We start from the raw sequence: 21,949 nt of genomic DNA on the forward strand, positions 1-21,949 counted from the left end.
AGGAGTCAGATCCCAGGGGGCTGATCCAAAATAATCCAGAAAGAAGGCATGATATATCGTGAGAATAATCGAACCAAAGGAAAACTGTCACAATCATAGATATAGGTACAACAAATGTAATAATAATTATCATATCGACAACACATCAGTACACGTATACCAACATACTGCCGGCCGGCCAAGACCTTTCAAAACAGTTACTTGCATGTGAGCTCATTGTTGTTGTTCTTCACTCGAAGCTTATTAATCGGGCATTTGAGGTTAGCCCATACTTTTCCGAACATTTCGCGTAATACAATTAGAGAGAGCAAACCCTCGGCTGTTAACATGAATTAAAGATCTATAACAGCCAAAAAATTGTTATAACAATAAAATTTAATGCTGGCAATAGCAAAATGTACGCCCTAGATCTAGCAGGGTGCATGGGATTTGTACCCCTGGAGTATCCTGAGAGATATTCCTTAGTGTCAGAGCACATCATGGTACAAATACTTATGAATGTCAATACCTGCATGTAGCCAGGATCATGCACACTCTAGAACGAACTGAAGCTATAATATAGAAAAAGCAGTATATGTGGCAGCTTTCTTTCTACACCGGGTGTCTCAATTTACAAGTTGTAAATATGGTTTGTCAAGCAAGCACATGCACACAATGTTGCAGAGCAACTATACAATGCCGTAGCATAAGCTAGTTCAAGAACTTTAAGTTGCATCAAAAGAAAAATGCACCAGACTAAAAAACATGTGACAGAACAGAACCATTATATAGAATAAGACACTAAACATATACCTAAACATGGTCACCTATACAGTTATGTCTATAGCACACCATAAATAGTACAGGCACAGTTCTATTAAATTTAATTAGTATAGGTACAGATACAGTTCCATTAAGATAAAGCGTAGTATATATAGTTCCAAAAACAACAACATTCCTCCTCGCTTTAATCAAAATGTTCAGGTATGATTCTATGTCCCTGCCATGTTTCAGCTGTAAACAAGAGAACATCGATTTAAAAAACGAACAAAGAGTAACTCTGTTGCTATTGTAGGTGTGTATAGTGTAGCTAGTTAGCGTTGTAGTAATGAGCACGAGATGCTGAAAATAATAATACGTGTGAACACAGTCACCCTCTCATCACTAGAATGGTTTTTGTACTGTCATGCAGAGTAGACAATTTATTATTGTTATGATTATAGTCCTGTGGGACATTAAAATGTTATCGAATGTCAATTTCCGTGGATCATTTCTGCATGCATGCTGGTTGAGGACATGGCTTTACTAGAATAATAATTATGTCATAGGTAAAGATCATTGAGAGTCAAAGTCAAATTATTGTATTAATGGGTAAAGATCAACATTGCTAGATGCTCCTATTAAATGCATGTTCTTTTCTAGCCTCGAATCCATGCCGTTAATCGGCGTGGATTCGAGGCTAGTTCTTTTCATGTAGTTTAAAGACGTTAATAGCTATAGTATTACATGGCTAATGGCTATAAGTTAGCCTATATTAACTTACAGTGATCTAGATTTAGCAGTAGTACCCATGCCAAAAGCACAATCTAGTGATGTTAAAGAAAGTCATTAGCATTCTATTATAACTTTTAACTCACAACTTTATTTTTCAGCTTAGTAGACATAGTTTAAAACCATAGATCAGTAGTGCTATACACGTTGCAATAAGTTTAAAGCCATACAAGTCTGGCACATGTTGTGCCACAAATCCGAAAAGAAGGTGTGGCCATACATTCCATTGTTAACTGCATGTAAAGGCAAAGGCACCGGTGATGGATCGACCTAGTTGGGCGGAGCCCGACCGTCCCTGACGGGAGGTCGAGGGACACGCTTATATAGGATTTGTACTTGTGTGTTATGTAATACTGCTTGGAGCATCATGAATATAATCATTTTAAGTGGGTGTTAAACGCAATATGCACCGCACTGCACCACACTGGCTGGCACTGAACAACATGACTGTGCTACTAAATTAGTATTGAGCAAGAATGGCCCAAGTGCTACAATGTTTTGGATGTGGGGATGAGCTATCAAGGCCTGGTGATAGGAGAGCTCTTGATGTTCCAGCTGGAAAGGAAGTGTTGGACCTGTGGACAATGCTACTGGAGAATGAGGAAGAACAGATGTGTGCTGATGTCGACATTAACAGTATTGTAAATGGCAGTGATAAAAACAGATTGCCCAAAATGTGCAGGAAATGTTTCGGTAGATATAGCAGCTTTCTTGAAGCACAGGTAATAATGAAAATAAAAATTGTAATTAGCTGAAAGAAGTAACAAATAACCTAAGTCTTAGGTCCACTGTCCACATAAACATGACTTAGAACAAATATCACAGCACAAGCAATTGAAACCGAGATCAAAATGTTTGTAATTGTCAATATTTCGGAAAAGACTATCCCTTCTACAATCTGTAGTGTTTGAAGCATATTCATTATCAACTTGATGGTAAATTATTGCCTTCAAAAGGGTTACATGCACGTGATGGTTTACCATCTCGACCTGCTCTACCAGTCTCTTGTACATAGCTACTGATATCGTCTGGCAGGCCAACATGAATGATTTGCCGAATGTTGGGACAATCAACACCCATGCCAAATGCCATAGTAGCTACAACAATGCGAAGATTGCCATCACCCTTAAATAAACGAATGATTTAAGATTTATGGGCTGGATCAGTGACACTTGTAAACATGTCCACGAGGTGAAATTCAGGAAGATCAGGAAACTTGTTTCTCTCGATTACCAATTTCTGGGCCAAGTTTTGGAATGTCTCTGGTATACTTTTGAACAATCCAACAGCATACATCAAATTTGGGATTACTGGGACTCTCGTAATGACAAATGGGTTTCTTAGGCCAACAATACGAGAAATGAATGAAATGTCACTTCGGGTAGCTGTTGCTGTTAGCGGCATCACATGAGCTGATGTTGGAATGAGGCTGCGCACTTCTCCAATTCTCAACAGCATTTGCCTGAAAGTCTCACCCCTGCAATAATATTATTGGTATAAAAAACGATGAGTCAAATACATAGTGATACCATTTCTTCACACAATGAGCTTCATCGATTATCAAAGCCTTGAGTCTATTAGCATACACATCTCCCCCCAGAAGTCTTCTCCAATGCTTCTTGCTGATGATCATTTCAGGTGTAAAGAATACTAGCTGGTACTTTCCGTGGAAGATCGCATCCATTGTAGCTGCATCAGACATCTCGCCCGAGACATAATTATGTGCTAGAGATGCCTTTAGAACAATAGATGGCTACCTATATATAGAATAAAAGCATCCAGTTTAGTTACGTGTAAACAGCTCATATGCACATGTACGTATAATTATATGTATGTTCTATCTAGCCTTACATACCTGATCATGAATGATGGCCAGCAGAGGAGTGACTACTACTACAATAGAATGACCTTTCTCCTTCTCCAATATTTTGTCAAATGCTGCAGGCAAACAAGAGCAAAGGCTCTTTCCAAATCCAGTAGGCAATACAGCAAAGACATCTCTGCCTCTCAGAAAAGAAGTGACTACTTCCAAGCTCCTTAGCAGCTTCTGTGACAGCTTGTGTAACTTTCTCCATTTTGCTCAAGGCAGCTCTGCCCAGCTAACGTTGCATGGCTGCACACCCACCTAGCTAAGTGGGTGTTAACCAACCACTTGCAATACTGCAATCTGATTGGGCTGCACTCCTCAGTGCAGCAGTACAAATCCTATATAAACGTGTCACCTGGCCACCCGTTGGGAACGGGTGCCGGGCTCCGCCCAGCTAGGATCGACCCACCAGGTACGTCACTGTTATCCACTCTAAATATACCTTTGACCTACCTATTTGCATTGTTTGTTGTTTTTAGAGTGTCTTTATCACAATGCTCATTCCCTGAATCCTACCTGCCGACTAAACAGAAAATGAATATCCATCAAGTTTATCACCTTTCGTGCAACAATTACTTGTTTTGCAATGGTTTGGTGCTTACAGAGGAGGCCGCTGGTAGCACTGAAGCACAGCCAAATGAGAGGGAGGTGAGTCAGAGTTTGCAGGAAGGTGAAGTGAAGGAGGCAGAGGATAGACTTGATCGTAAACATGAGGTGAGCAGAACGATATATATCGTAAGTTTTGAATGTGTATAGTTAATCATTTCGAATGACACTATACAAGTCTGATTGCACTAAACTATTGCATATGCCCTCATCTTATCATGCATACCCTTGAAGTTGTTTTACGCTCTAAGGTACTTACTATAGTGCATATCCTCCCCCAATAGTTCTATGCATAATTGGTGCAATACACATAAAGTTGTACCAAGGGCGTATAAAAGAAGAGAGGGCATGCAACTCCTATATGAGCAGGTTCAAACGTGGGCGGATGAATGTGCAATGACTGTGCATGAAATGCTAAAAATAGAAATTTCTATTTTTAGCACTTCATGTAAATGCACACATTCCTCCGCCCACGTTTGAACTCTGCTAGCTACGTGTACTGATAGTGGAGTTGCATGCCCTCTCTTCTTTTATACGCCCTTGGTCAGGGGCATAGGCAGGAATTTGAGGAAGGGGGGGGCTGAGCTGAAAGGGTGTGAAGCACCTGGTTTCTGGCGCGGAGCGCCGGAAATTTTTGTCGACAGGAAACCATACCTCCTAATTAATGACTCATTTCCGGGAATAGTTGTTGTACCAGGCGTGTCTGGTTGTACTTAACGATTTATGATGTTACAATTTTGTTGTACTTGTACAATTAATATGCATGAAACAATAATTATATGCTATGCTAAACTACATGTACAATGTTGTATATGATAATGTAGCTGATCAGTTACTTTGCTGGCTCTTTCATCAGTACTCAGGCTGGCAGTACTAGAGCTTGGCAAGTTGGCACTAGATCTTGGCCTTGACTCACGCTTGAGAAATAATGTTTCTGCGACATAGTTGCTGCTCTCAATCAACCTCTGTGGTAGCCTCGATTTAAGGCCGCTTTAGAAGCGGCCTGGTATACCTTGTATGCGCATGCGCTTACATTACCCCAAAAAGGGGGTAATCCGTGTATTTGTGGATACTGTCAGTAAAATAAACACGTATACTATTTTGTATTCTAATTTTAGTGGTCCGTGTTACACACTTTACATATAGCAAAGATGACTAGCTCGACTGACACTGAGTTCTCTTCCGCTTTGGCTTATGCCCTTTCTTGTGTGAAGAGAAGTCATTTAGTTCTGAGGGATAAACAGCTTGACACTCTACGGATGCTGTTGGATATGGAAAGTCTATCTGCTACCAAACTTTGCCTTTTTTATTCGACAAGAAGCTGGATAGAATTAGTTCTCCTCCTAGTGAGCGTAGTATTGTGTTAGTTGTGTCTCCCCTAGTGTCTCTAATGGTAGATCAAGTGACTAGTCTACATGATCGTGGTGTTCCTGCTGGTATACTCAGTGGAAACAAAGGGGTCGATAAGAAGTTCCTTGCTAACGAGAAAGATGTGCTTGAAGGAAAATGTTGCCTCTTGTATAGTGCTCCTGAAGCAATTGTTGGTAGCCATCGTTGGAAACAACTTTTACTGGTCCCTCCGTTGTGTACATCGATGGTGGCTGTGGCAGTGGATGAGGCCCATTGTGTGCATAAGTGGTAGGTATTAATTGTGACTGTTTGATATATATGATTGCATTAACACTGAGTATTTGTTGTAGGAGTGCAGACTTTCGACCATGTTATGGTCGTATCAACGAATTACGTGCCTTCCTTCCTGCTGGACTGCCGATGTTATAGCATCAACTGCCACCGTTACTGACGTTATGCGACAAGAAGTGATTGAGAAGCTTGAGATGGAAGGCTGTAAGATTGTAACTGTATCTCCAAACAAGCCGAATATTTTTTATTCCGTTCAAAAACGTTCCGGTGATATAGAACACGATCTTTCTTTCATAGTTGATGATATAGCGACTCATTCCATCAAGGCCAGGCGTGTGATTGTTTACTGCCGTTCCCTAGATATGTGTGCAGATTTATACGCTCATTTTTTGTTCACCCTTGGAGATATGGCGTATTACCCCACTGGTGCTAAGGAAGTAAGTGACAATAGAACATTTGGTATGTATCATTCGAAAACAGACGATCACAATAAGCATGTTATTATGCAAGGTATGGCAAAGACTGATGGAACGATCCAAGTTGTGTTTGCAACTATGGCCCTTGGAATGGGAGTGAACTTTATAGGCCTTACCAGTACGATACACTACGGTGCTCCTAGATGTATTGATGACTACTTCCAGGAAAGCGGCCGAGCTGGAAGAGGAGGTGAATTGTGTACTTCGACTATCTTCTGGCGTCCATCTGATGCCCCTGTGCGGAAAGACCTGAATAACCCTCGTAATGCTGAAATAGTTGCAGTTAGAAGGTATATTGAGAACTGTTCAGACTGTCGCCGCTATCTTTTGCTGAAATATTTTGATTTGACTATAGCTGCTAATCTAAAAAGGTGTGACCCTTTGTTGTGTTGTGACAATTGCGTAAGTGCATAAGGCTGCTGAGTAAGGCAAAGTGGAAAAGTTAGTCAGAAGGTAAGTATTTTTTTATACTAAATAGCGGGTAATTTTCGTGTTGTAAAAATTATTATTATTCGTGGGCAAGCTGACCTATAGGAAAACTTTCTCCGCGCGTGGTTTACAGGAACGCTAGCAGTACTTGCAGCGCACGTAAATAAATCAAGGAAAATAATCACTCTATGTAATACATGAAAATTAGCTATTGTCATAATCTGCTTTAGAGATTCAATTACCATACGGGTAGAAAATTTCGAGGTGTTTTTAATTTCGCGTCTTTCGTGGGTGGCTGCAGAACACGAAAATTAAAACCCGCGAAAGGCTTTGTTTATGCCATGCGAGATAGTGACACACCCTAACTCCACGAAATTTACTACCCGCGAAATTTTCCAAATAAGACAGAATATTGAATTGCACGAAAATTTACACCCTCGAAATTTTCTACCCGTACGGTATTTACATCAATCTCTTCAGTTTTCATCATCAGAAGCTTCTTGATCAGATGTGTTTCCTTCTGTTAACTGTCTATGCTTTTCATGTTGTTTAATTTTCTCCTTTATCCACAGATGAAGTTTCTCTCTATCCAAAGCCTTAAGAGGATTGCCTGACATTTCTGGGAACTTTCTGTAACATCGTCCTTCTTGAATCGTGTGTGGTTTAACTTGTTGCAGCACTTCCATAACACGGTTAACGTCATTTTCGTCGGACTTTGCGAGTGTGCTGATAGCTCAGGATGTATACCAGTTTCATGATCAAACTTCTTCGACATTTTCTCGAGAGTGGTCACAGATCGTGCAGCTCGTGTACTTGATTCAGGTGTAAAGTTTGCTCCCATGTTACCAACCATCTCTTTGAACAGCCGATTGATGTGTTCATTGTGCAGATCGCATGGGATGTTACGGCCAGGTCCTCCATGTGTATTGACGAACCTACCCCAAGTCAGCTGATGAACTAGATCCGGTGGGAGTGATGCAAGCTGGAACTGCAACACTAATGCCTCGAGTGAGTACTTTGTTCGTCTTTCAGCGTGGAAATGAAGCATGAAAATCTTCCAACATCTCAGTATCCGTGGCCCGTCTCCCTCATATATATAATAGTTATAGACTGAGTCCAAGGTCTCTATGGGGTTTTGAGACCTGAAGGCCCGAGGCTGTAGCATCTCGAGCGTAGCGAGGGTGCTACTAAGGGCCTGAGGGTCTCAAAACTCCATAGTGACCGTTGACGAGGCCTATAACTGGTTTAGAATAGTGCTAAGCAAGCTAGGCTATATTAACACAAAGAAGACTCTGAAACCAAGAGTTTTCTACAAGCCTCAAGCAACGTTAAAGCTTTGCTCTGGCTAGTCTACATAAAAAAACTCACATTGATGAAGGCAGTTTCTGTTTCTTGAGAATCACGCATTGCAAATAAAAAGTTGCTATTGTCATAGTAGTTAGCTCTGCACTAGAGCACTAGCTATTGTAGCTGCAAGAGAGAGATAAAAGCTGCAAAGCGGCACTGCAGAACGCAAAACTTTAAAAAAAATTAATTTTTAATGATGCACTGTATCATCGTTACTATGACTTCAACATAAACTGTGTGATGTTGCCATGTTCCATACAAGTTAATCTTGACATCATCTTGCCTGTAGGCATAATCAGTATAATAGACCTACTTAGAAGACCTCAGGTCCATAAGTGAAATAATGGACCTCTCAGTGACCTATCAGATTGCAGTATTACTACAAGTATTTTCTAAACCAAGCATCTGTGAACTCTGTTACCAGTGCGGCATAGTGACACAGAACTCTAGTGTAGTTGTACACACCATCCTTGCTATCCTCAAGTGGCTCTCCAAGAATTGCTTCTGACACTATAGTGTGCTGTTTCACTATCTTCCTTGCTAATTCCGACACATCTATACTCTTGCGTTGGCCATCTTCTTGTGTTGGCATATCTACATCCAATCCAAGTTCCTTGCGTGCTATCGTGATGACATGAGCCTTAAACACCACGCGAAGAGCATCGAGACAAGCATGAAGGTCTTTCTTCGGGATTCTGGCTTGAGATAGTCTGCCAATCTGTGTGAAGAGATGTGCCAGTGAGCCAGGGTCCTTCGAGTATGGGGTGTAGAGTCGCTTCCATATGATCTGCAAAAGAATAAAAGGTTAGTTAGTACTTAACGTTTTAATGGGCTTTTCACAGAATATTGTACATAATTATATCACATGCATGTTTGTTTAGATTTTTAGCCAAACATGTACATAAAATATTATGTCCAAGTGAGTGCTTCACCTACCCCCAGAATACTCATAAGGCAGTGCCAGTCCTCTATACAAGGCTCTAACTGCTCCAATCGTCCACTGCGAGTGTCCGCATCTCGCATATGTTTTTTGCTACATCGCTGTCTTTCACATGTCATCTGATCGCCACCTGACATAACAGTAAGTTCAATAGAATCTTTCAAGTATGAATGTTTCTCGATCATTATGTCTATCATGTCTGCGGCCTTTGCCTCATTCTTGTGTAGAACATCAAGGACTACAACCTCAGATTTTTTGGCCATCTCTGTGCTGTGGGGGTGCTTAATGTGACTGACAACACACCGTTTGTACCGTTGGAGGGGCTTGATGTACTCGCACAGTATTCGACCGACTAGAACGACCAAATTTTCTTGGATGCCCTCAATGTCGGTCTTTGTAGGAAGGAAGTGAGTTATTTTTAGGGAACCCAGGTTAGGGGGGGAAAAGGTTGAGACTGGAGATGGTCCTTTCACACGACCCTTCACTGCCAACAAACTGTACATTTGCACTAGCTCACCATGATGGTCACTACGTATGTCTCTAACGCCCTTTGTTTTAGCAACGTTGTCCCCCACGAACTTGAAACATGCACCCTCATCAATCCAGGCATCGATAGGACGTTGGTGCAGCTTGCTGATTTTCGTGACCAACTTCAACACGGCACAGTAACTGATAGTGACACTAAGATGATTCAGCCTGGAGTATACCTGTGAGTAATTCAATGTAATCATAATTATATAAGAGGAGATGGATTGAAAACGGAGGTAGCATCGCGTTACATTAATTTTTAAATCTGTGTACGGTTGTGCAGCACTTGGGGAAACGATGTTTCTGGAATTAAGACCACTGCAATTAATGCATTCAAAGCCCCCCTAAAACAACATGCATTCTCATGCCCTCTATAATGGTGAGCATCCTTTGGAAAAAATACGTTTTTCAAAATAGCTACAAAGAGTGTCATGCTCTGAGATCTTTATGAGTATGCTTCTAGCTAATGGTAATACTTAATTATCAGTGTACTGCACGTGTCAATCCATACGTTCCTCAGGTGACAGTTGGGAGTATACTGCAGGCACTATCTAGTCTAGATTTTACTAACGTTACAATCATACATACATTTTGTAGCCTCGATTAAACCCTGGCCTAACGCGGCAAGGTAACTTCCGTTTCCAATCCCTCTCTGTGATATAATAATTATACCTGTATCTGAAAATACGTAGTGGACACACATCATACATGTACATGTACATGTACAAACCTTTTTATTTACTCTACAGTTGAAGAGTACGAGAGACAGAAACGACTGAATACCACACATTCTTGTGTTATGCTCTTTCAAGAGAATTGCTGTGGCCATACACATCCCAGGGTAGTGACTCTCTCCGCGTTTATGCAAGTTCCTATCATCTGAACGTCCTACGATCGTCTGGATAAGCCTAAATAGAATCGGAGACTTTCGCTGTAGTTCAGACACAGCCTGTTTCCACGATAACGCTTCCACATTGTCAATTGGAACCCGGTGAAATAGAGAGACAAACTCCCCAGAGTTACGACATAGAGTGGAACATTCGTCGTCAAGAATTTTCATCACACCCTCTACCAATTGGTCCTTCAGTGAAGGGCAAGAAAATGCTGCCTTGGCAATAGACTGAATGTTGCCACTATTCAGTGCCTGGCGTAATTTCTGGAGACTTTCATCTACTTCCGCAGTCACTGTACTGGGTGAGCTCACTGTGATCTGTATATTGTTTAATTAATTAGTGTGATTTTGGTGTGTTTACAGTATCAGATCTGTTATCCTCACCATAACTGTTTCAGTCGAACCAGGCTTGGAAATATCTCTTGCAACACCTTCTGAACCTTTAAGTTAATGGCTATATATTAATTTACGTTCATTTCGTTTGTAGGTGGTTTAACATACCGTCAACAGGAAGAAAACTGCTCGAGATTGGTCAATTCTAACAGCGGTGGCTGACGAGGACAGTCTGTGTGCGCTATGAAAAAGAGATGATTCCTGTATTCTACATATATGATTTGTTGCAATCAACCTACGTTCCTCCCTGGTTGAGAAAGCAAGCCTTCTTCCAGGTGCTCCTACTGTTAGACGTTTTGCTAGAGGTCTAGCATGGACAGTGTGAGGTGATGCTTCAAGCCCACTGGTGTCTTTAGTTCTCTTCCTACCTGATACCATAGGACTACAGATGGAAGCCTTATTTCGACCCTGCTCAAAACCACACTTAGCCATACTTCTAAAGGCTTTAAGTTTAGACTCCAGAGACTGGAATTTGTTTGTGCAAGCTCTACAAATGTATGAAGATAGCCCATCACACTCACTAATTGGCAGCTCTAGCAGTTTGCCAAGTCTGTCTGGAAGGCATCTTTGAACAGACTCTTTGCTGAACAGAGCTGAGCAGCGAGTAGAAGTAACAATGTTGCAGCACAATCTGCATATTCTGGTGGCTGCCATTGCATTGTGGGCTTGAACTAGCTGGGCGGAGCCCGGCACCCGTTCCCAACGGGTGGCCGGGTGACACGCTTATATAGGATTTGTACTGCTGCACTGAGGAGTGCAGCCCAATCAGATTGCAGTATTGCAAGTGGTTGGTTAACACCCACTTAGCTAGGTGGGTGTGCAGCTGGGCGGAGCTGCCATGAGCAAAATGGAGAAAGTTACACAAGCTGTCACAGAAGCTGCTAAGGAGCTTGGAAGTAGTCACTTCTTTTCTGAGAGGCAGAGATGTCTTGCTGTATTGCCTACTGGATTTGGAAAGAGCCTTTGCTATGCTTGTTTGCCTGCAGCATTTGACAAAATATTAGAGAAGGATCTATTGTAGTAAGTAGTCACTCCTCTGCTGGCCATCATTCATGATCAGGTATGTAAGGCTAGATAGAACATACATATAATTATACGTACATGTGAATATGAGCTGTTTACACGTAACTAGATCATTCTAAGCTGGATGCTTTATTCTATATATAGGTAGCCATCTATTGTTCTAAAGGCATCTAGCACATATGTCTCGGGCGAGATGTCTGATGCAGCTACAATGGATGCGATCTTCCATGGAAAGTATCAGCTAGTATTCTTTACACCTGAAATGATCATCAGCAAGAAGCATTGGAGAAGACTTCTGGGGGGAGATGTGTATGCTAATAGACTCAAGGCTTTGATAATCGATGAAGTTCATTGTGTGAAGAAATGGTATGTATTTGACTCATTGTTTTTTATTAACATGTGTACCAATAATATTATTGCAGGGGTGAGACTTTCAGGCAAATGCTGTTGAGAATTAGAGAAGTGCGCAGCCTCATTCCAACATCAGTTCATGTGATGGCGCTAACAGCAACAGCTACCCGAAGTGACATTTCATTCATTTCTCGTATTGTTGGCCTAAGAAACCCATTTGTCATTACGAGAGTCCCAGTAATCCCAAATTTGATTTATGCTGTTGGATTGTTCAAAAGTATACCAGAGACATTCCAAAACTTGGCCCAGAAATTGGTAATCGAGAGAAACAAGTTTCCCAAAACAATCATATATGGACGTTCTTTTGGAGTGTGTGGTGACATGTACCTCTTCTTTAAGGATTACCTTGGAGCTGCATTCACAAATCCTGATGATGCACCTGATCTTCCTGAATTTCACCTCGTGGACATGTTTACAAGTGTCACTGATCCAGCCCATAAATCTGAAATCATTCGTTTATTTAAGGGTGATGGCAATCTTCGCATTGTTGTAGCTACTATGGCATTTGGTATGGGTGTTGATTGTCCCAACATTCGGTAAATCATTCATGTTGGCCTGTCAGACGATATCAGTAGCTATGTGCAAGAGACTGGTAGAGCAGGTCGAGATGGTAAACCATCACGTGTAACCCTTTTAAAGGCAAGAATTTACCATCAAGTTAATAATGAGATTAAAGAATATGCTTCAAACTTCAACACTACAGATTGTAGAAGGGATAGTCTTTTCCGAAATATTGACAATTACAAACATGTTGATCTCGGTTTCAATTGCTTGTGCTGTGATATTTGTTCTAAGTCATGTTTATGTGGACAGTGTGACCTAAGACTTAGTTACTTCTTTCAGCTAATTACAAATTTTATTTTCATTATTACCTGTGCTTCAAGAAAGCTGCTATATCTACCGAAACATTTCCTGCACATTTTGGGCAATCTGTTTTTATCACTGCCATTTACAATACTGTTAATGTCGACATCAGTTCTTCCTCATTTTCCAGTAGCATTGTCCACAGGTCCAACACTTCCTTTCCAGCTGGACCATCAAGAGCTCTCCTGTTACCAAGCCTTGATAGCTCATCCCCACATCCAAAACATTGTAGCACTTGGGCCATTCTTGCTCTTTTAATTTAGTAGCAAAGTCATGTTGTTTTCAGTGCCAGCCAGTGTGTTGCAGTGCGGTGCATATTGCGTTTAACACCCACTTAAAATGATTATATTCATGATGCTCCAAGCAGTATTACATAATACACAAGTACAAATCCCGTCAGGGACGGTCGGGCTCCGCCCAACTAGGCTTGAACATTCTACCATCAACCACGCGGTCTTACGTATTTTTCCTTTGTGTACTTTGTCTGATTTTATCACTTGCGTAATACTGATAAATATACGAATTATTTCGCGCATGCGCATACAAGGTATACCAGGCCGCTGTAAAGCGGAGGCTACCTCTGTGGTAGATTATTGATCAGTTGCACAGTGCATTGTGGTAGATTATTGATCAGTTGCACAGTGCATTGCGCATGTGCAAGAAATAGTTTATAGCCACACCTGCTTCAATTAGGTGCATGCTAAAATTAATTAAAGAAGGAAGCTAGCTTAGTTACACTGAAGAATCAAAGTTACTAGTATAGTATAGAGCTAGCTCTTGGACATGCTGTTTGTCTGCCACTAACCTATATACCAGTAATTCCCAGGCTGAAGACAGTCATCAGAGAAGGTGGGGCTCTTAGTGTGGTTTTTGCAGAGGAAGGGGGGGCTCCAGCCCCCAAAGCCCTGCCCCTCCCTACGCCCCTGCATTGGTTGTACGGTGTAGGAAGCTGCTTTGATGTGGGGGCTAAGTTTTAACAAGAGCATTCAAGCACATACTTGCATATTGATAATGTGTGTTGTCTACAGGATGTGCATGTGGGTGCCTCAGTAACATCTCGAGAAAAAGTTGTACCACTCTATGATGTCGCCCGCCCTGGGAATATGTCTCAGAAACGCAACACAGCTGACACTGACGATACACTTCTATCAGGTAGGTTATGATGTCGTGTGTATAGAGAACATGCAAGCTGAATACAAAACTGTACCATTAGTTCTGGCAGGCAAAGCTACACCCACCACTAGTGAGAACCCTCCACCCCTTTCTCCTCCCATGATACAAGGAGATGAGGGTTTGGACACCAATGGAGTGCTTACAGAGGAGGCCACTGACAGTACTGCACAAGCAAAAGACGAGCCTACAGAGGATGGAGGTGACAGCAGTGGATATGAGGCAAAGATTGCTACACAGGTGAGAGCTACGTTGTATATACAGTGTGTAGACCAAATAATGCTGTCTGTGATATTTTCATGTACCTTAAACTTAACCCAAGTGGAGACGGTTGACAGTTTCGTGTGTGTACATGTAGTGTAACTCCAAAACTTTGCTGTTAGTTTTCGTAACTAGTTGGACTACTTTCATCATAATTATGAGAGGCCCAGATATCTCAATAACTTGTACATGTGTTATGCACTGTCCTAGCACTGTCCTATAGTTACCAGTCGACCCAAACAACCCACCAGGTACGTCACTGTTATCCACTCCTTCCGACCTACCTAATTAGTATGCCTCGAGGTGTAGCCGCACGAAGATACAGTAAAGCTGACTGTGTGTGTGTGTGCGTGCGTGCATGCGTGCGTGTGTGTGTTCCAGCTGTACTGCTGAACGGTTGCAATGTGACGAAAACTAACAGCTTCTATAGGCTTCTAGTTACGTTCTCTTGGATTTTGATTCGTGGATTTGCAAACTAAAGCTTTGTTCTCCAGTTATGGCTAGTTTGACTCACAGTGAAGGCTGCAGGGTTCTCCAAAGAAGTTTTGTCAGGGTGGTATTGTGCAGCGTGTGGAGCCAAAAGAGATCAACATGTCAGAGATCACTCCTGGTGCATTTCAAACAAAAATGTTTAATGATAACTGTCAACAATAATTATTCTATTTTTGAATCTTGTTTTTAGTTCAGCATGGCATCATGGTCTTCTGGGCACTGAAGTTTATCTTCTGAGGAGTTTAGGGGATGCTTCCCTAGTGAAAAGCTGTAGTTTGAACTTGGAAGCTTTGTCTGCTTCAGCCTTCTATCTAGATTAATAATCTGCCACGTACAAATAATTATTATTGCTGGGCTTCAATTGAAGCAGCTAGTAGCTAGCATGCAGCTGAGTTTAGTTATAGTATAGCTAGTTAGTTATGAGCTAGCTGCTGATAGCTGCCTCAGTACCACTCTACCATGCTTTAGGGAAAACCCTGGGCTGTTGCAGTCTCTTTCGAATCTTTTGTAGCATCATCTGTTCGCACAAAGTTTCTATTCAACTTATGAGGTATAGCCTTGCACTAAAGCGTTCTTTGGAAGTGTTTGTTGTTTTGGGTGTCTTATCAATAAAATTTTTCCTCAGCATCAATGTTATCCCTTGTATGGGCGTGAGAATTTGCCTCCACGTTGAAATCAGTTTTCATTTGCAATAGTATTGAATCCGATATGTCCTGTAATCTTGTATTTAAGACTGTGATTCGGTCCTTTATAGATTCACTGTTGTTTAAATGTTAGATGACCGGTAATTGTTAGAATCGTTCAAGTTATAGTTATTGACTGGTTGACTAGTAATTATGGTTTATAACCAACCTCAGCCTCGGGCTACTAGTAATTATGGCTTATAACCATAATTACTAGGCAACCATGCAGTCAACAACTGATTTATTAGCAAAACAGTCATTTGAACATCAATGGAGACAGTTAAGCTTGCTCTCACAGTCACTTGTGCCTCAGAATATGCAGTTAGAACAGTTACAGCTGTCAAGTATGACTCAGTGTAAATTGCTTCATGTATAGAATTAATATTCTATAGCATGCAAGAATAGTCCCTTACATATGATCTTCTGAAAATAAAGCATTATTCATTATTATATTATTATTAAGGCCCTGGAACATTAATCATGCTGAAATTTACCATCTATTCTTTTTGGCCCGAAATTCTAATGACAAGCAGACTGTACAATTCGTATTGTCCCGTGTCCCTAACTTCCTATTTTTTGCTGTATTTATTTTAATGACTGACAGTTGAATGCATAATTATAGTCTTTACGGGAAGAGTCCGGCCTACTTTTACAAAATACGGATTGTGGTAAAATGACTCACAAGCTGGAAATAATTATAAAAATTGTCTCTTTTTCTTGATTGCCTAATTTCAGTCATCCTCACTTAATGATGATTGCAACGTAGTGTGCAGTGCACACATGTACATAAACATTATAATTATGCACTTTTGTGAGCTAAAAATTTTATTTACGCCTGCAGGTACATTATCACTGAATGATGAGCGGGCACAGTAAACGCACATTCATCAACCTTAAGTACAAGTGCACTAAAGAATCAGCGTAACACATAACTGACTTGCAATCATGTATATCATCGAACTAAAAAAACATTTGCAATGTTAACGTTGCTAGGATTGCCAGGAAAAGCGCGAAAAATGAAGAAACAAGAAATTCGTCGAGTGCATAACTCCAATCTGTTACAAAGTCATTCACATGTACAAATGGTTTTTACGCTATTTATACATACATTTGTGAGAATATTTTTGTGACATAGATGTTAGCAGAGTTGAGTGCTAGGTGCTAGAACTAGCTAAGCGGCAGAGTCAGCTTAAGATTTTACAAGGGTTTAACACTATAACAACGATAGACAAAAGTAACAACTGACAAAACAGAGATCACATATGCACCAAAAACAAGAGAGACGCGCAGGGCCTCTTTACAACAAAGAATCTATTGTTAACACAAAAGGAGGCTCTTGCTCCACAGGAAATAATTAACCTACTTAACATTCCTAACAGAAATTATAGCTACAGTACAATTTAACTAAGTAAACAATGTACACATTAGTCAAGTGCACACACATGCACATAATAATAGACCATGTTGATAATGTTCCCTTGTAGTTTTTTTGTACAAAGATCAAAGGAAAAACTATAATTATGCTAACAAATGCCATAGACTGGATCTACAACTGTAGTAAACACAGTCTATTATTCTGTGGTTGGCATTTTTGGAACAGTTTGGTAGTTAGAGCACGGCTGGGTAGTTAGGGCTGGGTAGTTAGAGCACGGCTGGGTAATTAGACGGTTCGGTTGGTAGTCAAAATAATATATTTAAACCATAGAATTTTATAATAGCTACAACTGCTCCATGGTTGCAATGCGAGTACAGCTAAGTGATTCTATGAGCTTCTAGCAATGCTATCTTGCCAACAAAGGCTTTATTCTCGAGTAAAGGCTACTTTTGCTTACCAGTACGTTGAAGGCCATTGCAGTCTCTCCAGAATCAGGAATAGCAAAATCTTTTCGTAGAAGGTTGCTATTCTACTTAGTAGTTTGCTCTATACTAGAGCCGATAGCTATTGGTAGCTGCAAGAAGCTAAAAACTACGAACCAGTTAATGCACTGTTTTACGCTCGTGCTCTATTCGCCTCGAGCTACATGAGCTTCTCGAACTTCCGCTTGGCCAATAATATCCATAGAACACTCGCAACCGTATTAACTAGTACTAATACAGTGTTTAGCACAGCTAGTCCATCCATGTGTGGTGACATTAAAGTGTTGTGGATGGAAGCTTGGAACCGGCACTGTCTCAATTCCTTATAAGTTAAATTGTGCTAATGTAATATCAACACTGACTGTACATGTTCATGGCGTTGTAACGGATTGGAGTTATGCACTCGCCGAAATTCTTGTTTCTTCGCCTTTTCGCACTTTTCCTGGCAATCCTAGCAACGTTACACGTTGCATATTTTAGTTCGATTCCCTTTCTTTTTTCAGTACAGAAGTATATTATAAATAATGAAAGTGAAATGCCTAAGAGGAATATCAAGAAGCAAGAGAAGTTCAAGAAGAGAAGACAGGGCTGGAATACTTCATTTATCTATGTAATAAAATGACATCCATGTTTATACTGTAGATGTACTTCCAAGTGCAAAAGCATGGAGGCCTATGGTAGATCTAGTCAGTGCATGCATACGTCTATAATTATAGCATAAATAGCATACCTGAGGTGAGAGAATGGAGAGCTGTATCGATGTCACAGCCACGTCAATCTCATAAGTTTCCATGTGCATTGCTGTGGCAGTCATTTAAAGATGGCGGAATTGCGTAGGTAAGAAAAGTAGAGCCTGAGAGGTCATCTGCCTCTTGGAAGTGAACGCAATTCTGAGAAAAACGTCCATGCTCCGGTTTGTAGTCGACTAGAGGCTGTATCCAGAATCTCCTGAACATGTCTGTGCAATGAGGAAATGCTTTTCAAGAAAGTTACTTATTTGTCAGACGAAACATGGTGAAATATGAAATAGTGCAATTTTTCAAATATCAATAGTATTATGCATGAGAACAATTTTTTATTCACAGACTATAATATCACACCATTATACAGATAAAAGGCTAACTAAGCTACGTATATTATATCTGTCCAGTTAGTTTCTTGGTGTGGCCTTTCCCTGTAGAAATAGAGCAGTCTAAACACAAGTCAAAATTTGTGCAATTAATTGAAAACACATCTCTAGTATATACATTGTCAACTACACTGTCAATCTACTGGTTGTTAACTCTCACTATAAATTATCCTTAACTTGTCACTCTTTGTTTGCAAAATAATTGTATGCAACTCTCAAATTGTTCTCGGTCCTCCCAATTTTATATACTGTAATAGCGCGAAATTTTCATGGGACTTTGTACGAAAATTGTTTTTACTGCTATAACGTGCAAAGATTAAAGTCGTGGCTTCCAGTATGCAGTCAACCCACGAACCTTATGCAACAAACTGCTTTTAGAAGCCATTCCACGAAATATAAGTGCCTCAAAAATTACGCGCCATGCCATGCATTACGGTACATAATACTGCCGGAAATGAATTTATGGCTGTACCACAATACTATTTACTGTAGCCTCGATACTATTACCGTGAAAATACGCCCACCCTTTTCTGCAAGAAGTCTAGACTTATTAGGGGACTGGGCGTTTAATCGCGAACGGCGAGTTTTCATTCGAATATACGCCCATCTGCGGCCTCAAATCGAGGTTTACACTTTGCTCTAAGACAATTCTTTATTTGTATTTTCATTTTAATACATAGTATGAACATTTCATGGACAACAACAATGTTATAAACTAATGAATGAGTATGATAAAGCATGACAAGAGAATTAACATGAAGAAGTGGACTCTGACACTATTCGTTGCTTGTTGATGTCAGATGTTAGCAGAAATTCCCCGAAGGATGGTAGGTCATACTCCTACAGAGCAGCTATCAGGTACTTTCAGAAAACCAAGGCAAGGTAACCTGCAAAATTAGCCTGTGTGATAACTTTCTTGGACTTTGTGTTTTCCTTTCAGCATATAGGACTACTTGCTCCCTGCATATACATCTTCAAGGGCAAACTGATCCATACAGAGAAAGTTATATGTCTGATCTTGGTCCAGCATGGAGTATAGTCTTACTATAGCTGCTACATAAAACTTCCTTTCTTCACTAAAATTTAGTGGTTAACATGTGGCATTCAGCTACTGCGCGTGCTCAACTGGATGGGCTTATAACCGAGTGAAAATACCCTCGTGCAAGAACTTCGAAGCAAAAGAGGGGATGGGCGTTTATTCAAGATGGGCTTATTTTCGCAAGGGTACGGTATACTGAAACACATTTTCGTGGGAAGATTATATGCAATGACGTACAGCATGGTCGCATATAGCAGCCAGGTTGTGACTATTATGTCTGCATGTCTGTTCTTCATAATTAAGGAGTAACAATTATATGCCTCAGTTTGCGCATGCGCATGTGCAAGCGAGGTATACGGTTGTGTCTGTCTGTGTAGGCTGCATGCTACAGCTGCTCACTGATCAATGAAAGTGCAAGTAAGAGCTTCTATACACCACCGTAAGATAATTATTGGAATTATAATTATATGGCGCTATATTAGTGCCATAATTCAAAGGGGTATACTTTTTCATTAGGGGGTATACTTTTTTATTAGGGGGTATACTTTTTCATTAGGGTATATACTCTTTTCATTAGGGGGTATACATTTTCATTAGGGTATACTTTTTCATTAGGGGGTACACTTTTTCATTAGGGTATATATACTCTTTTCATACGTTTTCTCATTGGTATAATTATACTTGTATCTTGTGAGACTTGTATCGCAAAGTCAAAGCCAGTTGTGCGTTGACCTCGAGAAAACAAGCCGCTCACGATATCGAGGCTAGTACAAGAGCTGACTTTTGATTGTATCTCTGCTTTTGAACAAAATTGGCGAAATAAAAATTGATCCCCCCCTGTAGAATAACATTTTAAAAGTTACAGACACTAAAAAACTAGTCTTAAAGTAGTCTGAAAGAGAAGTTTGAAGAAATCCTATTTAGTGACCTTAACTAACTAAGGTCAAGTGGTTCCAGCCTCTGAATTTCTTTTGTGTTCAGGTCAAAGGTCGATCAATAAGTCAAACATCTTCTGGAAATGGTCATCGATTTATCAGGAGCCCATAAATAAGGGCTCCATTATTTTCAGTGAAAAGTATATTGAATAATGTTCTCCTATACTGCACTGCTCTCATGAAAAAAATATATAACCTAGAAAAAAGTGTACCCCCTAATGAAAAGAGTACACCCTAATGAAAAAGTGTACCCACTCCAAGTGACACTCTGGTTTCTGGTCCTGAAGTTTTTCTAATTGCATGCGGGCGGGCGGCTTTTCTTATTATGTCATTATCAATTTCACCTTATGAATCTCATTATTTTGCAAATGAATATCATTATCACACTATTTTGTACCACATGGTAGCGATGTCAGACCGATTTTCATTTTTGCTATTTCTAACTCCTATGTATTACTATCTCTTTTGAACACTCTAGGCAAACCAGAAAAACTTTACTGCACTGGATTTGGTCAAGCGAATGCAGAGATACAGAGTTTTGAAGAACACTAGTCAGGGAAAAATTCGTACAAAAATTTACCGCATTTTAATGTACTTGGGCGGGACTTATGAAATTTGTTGTTAATACCGGAAATGATCTTAAAGTTAGCATATCTGCTGAACCGCTTGGTCTATTCTCTTTTAAAAAAGTATGAAATGGACACTCAGGATTCAGGAGTTGACATTGTAACCATTTGATATCTATTATGAAGTTTATAATGTTTCTGTAATGTATATCTTTATGATGTCCCTATAATAGTATGATGTCTCCTGCTTCAGAGAGTTCTTTTGGATTTAAAGTAACCATGCTATCTTTTCTTTCATACAGTATATTGTATCATGTTTCAGAACTCTCATCAATGTCCACCTTACGCTTGTATCTGTTTCTTGATCTTTATAAGCAATTTTTCTGTCAATTTCATTTGGTCTAAATAATTCGTTTTTAGTGTGATGTAGATTTAAGGCCATACAACTATAAATCTATGATACAACTCTGTTGACAGCTTCTAATTAATACAGTAGATTACTCTTGTCTTTTTTGTGTGCAAATTGAATCAGTTCTTGCAATTTAATAGTTTTGGTAGATTACATTGTTGTCCCTGGAATTCTCTCCAATCTTTCTTGTTTCTTTTCAACAGAGGCTTTCAGATTGCTTCAATAATTACTTTCAGTAACTTCTAAGAACTTCTAAGAAATAAATACAGCTATTGGTACACTTGGCTTGATTTTACTGCATTTCTATTCTCAGCTCCACCCATCTATCCATGCAATATGTGATTCCGCAAGAAATAAAAGCTTATTGTAGCAACTTTTTGCATAATCTGGAGAGAGTTAGAGATGAAAGACATGCTCACTTGTGTTTTTGTTCATTTTCATGTTTGGTTGCCAAAATGATG

The 21,949-nt window shown here is 40.1% G+C and overlaps 4 protein-coding genes and 1 long non-coding RNA gene across 7 annotated transcripts; 2 read left to right on the plus strand and 3 right to left on the minus strand.

Moving 5' to 3' along the window:
* Positions 1–703: 703 nt before the first annotated feature.
* On the minus strand, positions 704–1,727 carry LOC135344749 (uncharacterized). Its single transcript, XR_010397518.1, has 3 exons — positions 1,617–1,727; positions 1,523–1,565; positions 704–993 (listed from the first exon to the last, which is right to left on the minus strand). It is a non-coding gene; the product is annotated as an uncharacterized LOC135344749 (long non-coding RNA).
* A 62-nt stretch (positions 1,728–1,789) lies between these two features.
* LOC135330748 (ATP-dependent DNA helicase RecQ-like) lies at positions 1,790–3,860 on the minus strand. Its single transcript, XM_064525695.1, has 4 exons — positions 3,851–3,860; positions 3,382–3,609; positions 3,073–3,219; positions 1,790–2,672 (listed from the first exon to the last, which is right to left on the minus strand). The coding sequence occupies exons 1-4, from the start codon at positions 3,858–3,860 to the stop codon at positions 2,455–2,457; spliced, it is 603 nt and encodes a 200-aa protein (XP_064381765.1). The 3' UTR covers positions 1,790–2,454.
* LOC135344708 (uncharacterized) lies at positions 3,859–21,504 on the plus strand. 3 transcript variants are annotated; one of them, XM_064541966.1, is made up of 4 exons: positions 3,859–4,111; positions 13,976–14,099; positions 14,161–14,357; positions 16,395–17,503. In XM_064541966.1, the coding sequence occupies exons 1-4, from the start codon at positions 3,932–3,934 to the stop codon at positions 16,407–16,409; spliced, it is 516 nt and encodes a 171-aa protein (XP_064398036.1). In that variant the 5' UTR covers positions 3,859–3,931; the 3' UTR covers positions 16,410–17,503. The 3 variants fall into 3 exon arrangements, with proteins under 3 accessions (XP_064398036.1, XP_064398018.1, XP_064398025.1); XM_064541948.1 differs by lacking the exon at positions 16,395–17,503 and adding an exon at positions 20,992–21,504 and having other exon boundaries at positions 3,863–4,111; XM_064541955.1 differs by lacking the exon at positions 16,395–17,503 and adding an exon at positions 20,992–21,504 and having other exon boundaries at positions 3,863–4,111; positions 14,230–14,357.
* Positions 5,256–13,038, plus strand: LOC135342746 (bifunctional 3'-5' exonuclease/ATP-dependent helicase WRN-like; the record flags this gene model as incomplete). The annotated part of the gene is made up of 9 exons (XM_064539588.1): positions 5,256–5,630; positions 5,704–6,573; positions 7,122–8,700; positions 8,839–8,977; positions 9,064–9,243; positions 9,443–9,545; positions 10,114–11,709; positions 11,817–12,038; positions 12,095–13,038. Coding segments are annotated over 2 exons (1,206 nt in total), but the record flags the coding sequence as incomplete, so codon positions are not given.
* Positions 8,274–9,607, minus strand: LOC135344595 (uncharacterized). Its single transcript, XM_064541831.1, has 2 exons — positions 8,833–9,607; positions 8,274–8,683 (listed from the first exon to the last, which is right to left on the minus strand). Exons 1-2 carry the CDS (start codon positions 9,565–9,567, stop codon positions 8,276–8,278), a joined length of 1,143 nt encoding a protein of 380 aa, XP_064397901.1. The 5' UTR covers positions 9,568–9,607; the 3' UTR covers positions 8,274–8,275.
* Positions 21,505–21,949: the final 445 nt, after the last annotated feature.

The sequence above is a fragment of the Halichondria panicea genome, chromosome 1 (assembly GCF_963675165.1).
Source record: "Halichondria panicea chromosome 1, odHalPani1.1, whole genome shotgun sequence".
In the NCBI taxonomy this organism is placed as follows: Eukaryota; Metazoa; Porifera; class Demospongiae; order Suberitida; family Halichondriidae; genus Halichondria; species Halichondria panicea.